At 52.0% G+C, this 3,993-nt stretch overlaps 1 protein-coding gene across 1 annotated transcript; it reads left to right on the top strand.

Annotated features, from left to right (window-relative positions):
* Positions 1-879: 879 nt before the first annotated feature.
* KCNA1 (potassium voltage-gated channel subfamily A member 1) lies at positions 880-2,367 on the top strand. Its single transcript, XM_061204854.1, has one exon. The coding sequence runs from the start codon at positions 880-882 to the stop codon at positions 2,365-2,367; it is 1,488 nt and encodes a 495-aa protein (XP_061060837.1).
* Positions 2,368-3,993: the final 1,626 nt, after the last annotated feature.

The raw sequence follows: 3,993 nt of genomic DNA, 5'->3' as shown, positions 1-3,993 counted from the left end.
AGTCCGGGGCTGCAGAAGTGGGGCTTGGGGCGACGGGTGAGGGGAGCCGGGGGCGCGGGGATGCTGCCTGGACCTGGAGCTCCGCCAGCGTCTCTGGGCGCTTTTCCGATCTCTAGTTTAACGAAGTTGTAAACAGATCGGCTGTTGGGCATTGGGGAAAGTGGGATGGAGGAGCCCCAAACTTGGATTTCGTGTGTCTGTCTGCGTGTCTGTGATAACCCTAGCAAAAGTCTCGTGCTTTCTAAAAAAACTAGAGGTCTGTGCCCTTCCGTGTCTGTGGGTCCGTCCCATGTGAACGCTTCTGATCTTCTGCCCCCGTATCACTTTCTATTTCTCTGCAGCGTCCATCGATTGCCCCGGTGGGAGCTTAGAAGGCGGCGGGCGAAGAAGGCTAGGAGGGGGGAGGGCCGAGGAGAAGCAGAGGGGGTGGCAGGCGAGGGGATCTGCTGAGCTGGCTCTGCCCCGGGTCCTAGGAGGGCTCGCGGAGGGGGAAGGGAGGCCAGGGCGACCCCGAAGCGGTGACCCGGTCCGCTAGAACGGCGCTGCGTTAAGGCACCTCGGAGCAGGAAGAAACACCAACCCTCCTCCCATCGCCACCCCCAATCCCCCTCCCCCCACTCCCCAACCCGCCCCGGCGAAAAGCTGCACCCGGGGCGGCAGGCGAGGGAGACTCCAAACTGAGAAACAGGCGAGGTGGAGAAGACGGTCTCCAAGTGGCAGATCCCTCCACCTGCTGGCTCGGAAGCCCCGCCCCCTTAGCGCAGGGGAGCCGCGCACGCAGGTGGGGGGGGCGCGCGGGTCCCCCCCCACCCAGCCTCCCTCGCCCCTCCCCGCCCCGGGCCCGCCCCCGGTCTCCCGCCGCCGCGCCCTGCCTCCACCATGACGGTGATGTCGGGAGAGAACGTGGACGAGGCTTCGGCCGCCCCGGGCCACCCCCAGGACGGCAGCTACCCGCGGCCGGCCGAGCACGACGACCACGAGTGCTGCGAGCGCGTGGTCATCAACATCTCCGGGCTGCGCTTCGAGACGCAGCTCAAGACGCTGGCGCAGTTCCCCAACACGCTGCTGGGCAACCCTAAGAAACGCATGCGCTACTTCGACCCGCTGAGGAACGAGTACTTCTTCGACCGCAACCGGCCCAGCTTCGACGCCATCCTCTACTACTACCAGTCGGGGGGCCGGCTGCGGAGGCCGGTCAACGTGCCGCTGGACATGTTCTCCGAAGAGATCAAGTTTTACGAGCTGGGCGAGGAGGCCATGGAGAAGTTCCGGGAGGACGAGGGCTTCATCAAGGAGGAGGAGCGCCCCCTGCCCGAGAAGGAGTTCCAGCGCCAGGTGTGGCTGCTCTTCGAGTACCCCGAGAGCTCGGGGCCCGCCCGGGTCATCGCCATCGTCTCCGTCATGGTCATCCTCATCTCCATCGTCATCTTTTGCCTGGAGACGCTGCCCGAGTTGAAGGATGACAAGGACTTCACGGGCACCGTCCACCGCCTCGACAACACCACGGTGGTCTACAACGTCAACATCTTCACGGACCCCTTCTTCATCGTGGAAACCCTGTGCATCATCTGGTTCTCCTTCGAGCTGGTGGTGCGCTTCTTCGCCTGCCCCAGCAAGGCGGACTTCTTCCGCAACATCATGAACTTCATCGACATCGTGGCCATCATCCCCTACTTCATCACCCTGGGCACCGAGATAGCTGAGCAAGAGGGGAACCAGAAGGGCGAGCAGGCCACCTCGCTGGCCATCCTCAGGGTCATCCGGTTGGTAAGGGTTTTTAGAATCTTCAAACTCTCCCGCCACTCTAAGGGCCTCCAGATCCTGGGCCAGACCCTCAAAGCCAGTATGAGAGAGCTGGGGCTGCTCATCTTTTTCCTGTTCATCGGGGTCATACTGTTCTCTAGCGCAGTGTACTTTGCCGAGGCGGAAGAAGCTGAGTCGCACTTTTCCAGTATCCCCGATGCTTTCTGGTGGGCGGTGGTGTCCATGACCACCGTAGGATACGGTGACATGTACCCTGTGACAATTGGAGGCAAGATCGTGGGCTCCTTGTGTGCCATCGCCGGTGTGCTGACAATTGCCCTGCCCGTACCTGTCATTGTGTCCAATTTCAACTATTTCTACCACCGAGAAACTGAGGGGGAAGAGCAGGCTCAGTGGCTCCACGTTAGTGCCCCTAACTTAGCCTCTGACAGTGACCTCAGTCGGCGCGGCTCCTCCACTCTCAGCAAATCTGAGTACATGGAGATCGAAGAGGATATGAATAATAGCATAGCCCACTTTAGACAGGCCAATGTCAGAACTGGCAATTGCACCGCAGCTAACCAAAACTGCGTTAATAAGAGCAAGCTACTGACTGACGTTTAAACAGCCAAGCAAAGCAACTAAAAAGCCCCCCACTTAGCAGCTTGAAAGACTTAAAAGACCAAACCAAACCAAACCCCCAGTGACCCAGGTCACTCCTTGTAGATACTCTACTAAATAGTCTTTGAATGCTCTATTGAACTGTCGATGCATTGTTGCATTGTCAGTGCTGGGGGGTGGCAAACCCGAAGCTTTCAAGAGCCATGAAAAAGAGAAACTATTTTCATTTTATTAAAAAATGGGAAAAGAAAGTGTATTTTCTAAAACCGGTTTAAAATCACTCAATCCGTGAACTTGTCTAGGTAAAATGAGGTTCATATGCTTCCCCGTTTTTAATCCTTGGTGGCTTCTTTAAATTTTTTTTTTTCTTTCTTTTAGCTAAGAATCAGATGATCACTTAGAAATATAAAATTAAAATTTGCATGGGACTCCAATATGAAATCTTGGCAAACTGCACAGCACATTTTAAGACGGTGCATCAGATGTATTATGTATAACATGATACACCAGCCGAAACGGGCAACGAACAGATGTTTTTATTTTGATCAACCGAACTGCATAATTCCAAGGTGAAAAAAAAATTACTTAAGACTGGTTCACCAAGCACCTTAGAAATCTGATACTGGTCCTGGTCTGTAGGGATTTTTCCCTCTGCCCCATTTCCTTCTGATTCAAACTCTTCTCTAAGAAAAAATGATAACTGAATGCAATTCATTGATCCATCTGCAGTGCTGCTAAGATTCTCAATTGCAGATGCGCCCAATGGGTCTTTTCTCACCAGTCCTGCACCCTGAACCCCGGCCTCCAGAACTGGATGTAAAACCTTAGCCTCCTTATTGCAACAGAGCACAAATGAAACTAAGTGTAAGCATGTTTGAATCTGATCATAATTTCTTTTACAATCGCATGCCGAGAACGTTAACTCAGACAATAGAGGATAAGCTTACTTTGGAATCGATTCTTCTAAAAATAGATCCTTCTTCATTTGCATTCACCAAAAGTGCACTCCTTCATTTATGAACTATTTTTATTAGTAAATAAAGTACTGTATTTAAGTACCTATGTTAGTCAGCTGGGAACAGTAACTTTTTGGAGCTCAAAGCATGTTCTCTTATTCAGCATTATGGCCGATTTGATTAAGGTGTACCTTGAATTAATTAGTGCATGATTAATTTAATGTAAAAACATTAAAAAAAATAATAAAAATTATAAGTTTGTGGGATGAAGGGCCCAAAGGAAACAATGGGGGGGGTGGGGTGGGGGGCACTCAGTCAATTTTCCTGCCTTTGCTCAGGGAAGTGTCAGGTTTCTGTGCAGATGTGGGCAGAGAGAGAACCAACATGCCCATCCCTTAAAGGGAAGCTCTGTGGAAAACTTAAGTTATCAAGGTATATATAGCAACACCTAAGAACAAGTATTCTTTCTAGCTGAAGAGAAACTCAAGCAAAACAAACAAACAAACAAACAAAGGTGCAATACTGCATGTTTTTTGGTGCATTCTTAAGATGTAAATGAAAACGTTTCTCCATCGTATGCGCCCAAAGTAGAGCTGATTTCTTTTTGCAGTCATGATTTGAAGTCTGCAGAGGCTTCGGCCCTCCCCCTGAGGCTCCCTGAAGAAACGCAACC

Source organism: Eubalaena glacialis, chromosome 11 (assembly GCF_028564815.1).
Source record: "Eubalaena glacialis isolate mEubGla1 chromosome 11, mEubGla1.1.hap2.+ XY, whole genome shotgun sequence".
Lineage (NCBI taxonomy): Eukaryota > Metazoa > Chordata > Mammalia > Artiodactyla > Balaenidae > Eubalaena > Eubalaena glacialis.
Note: the sequence above shows the minus strand (reverse complement) of the source record. Positions and strands in the feature narration are given on the sequence as shown.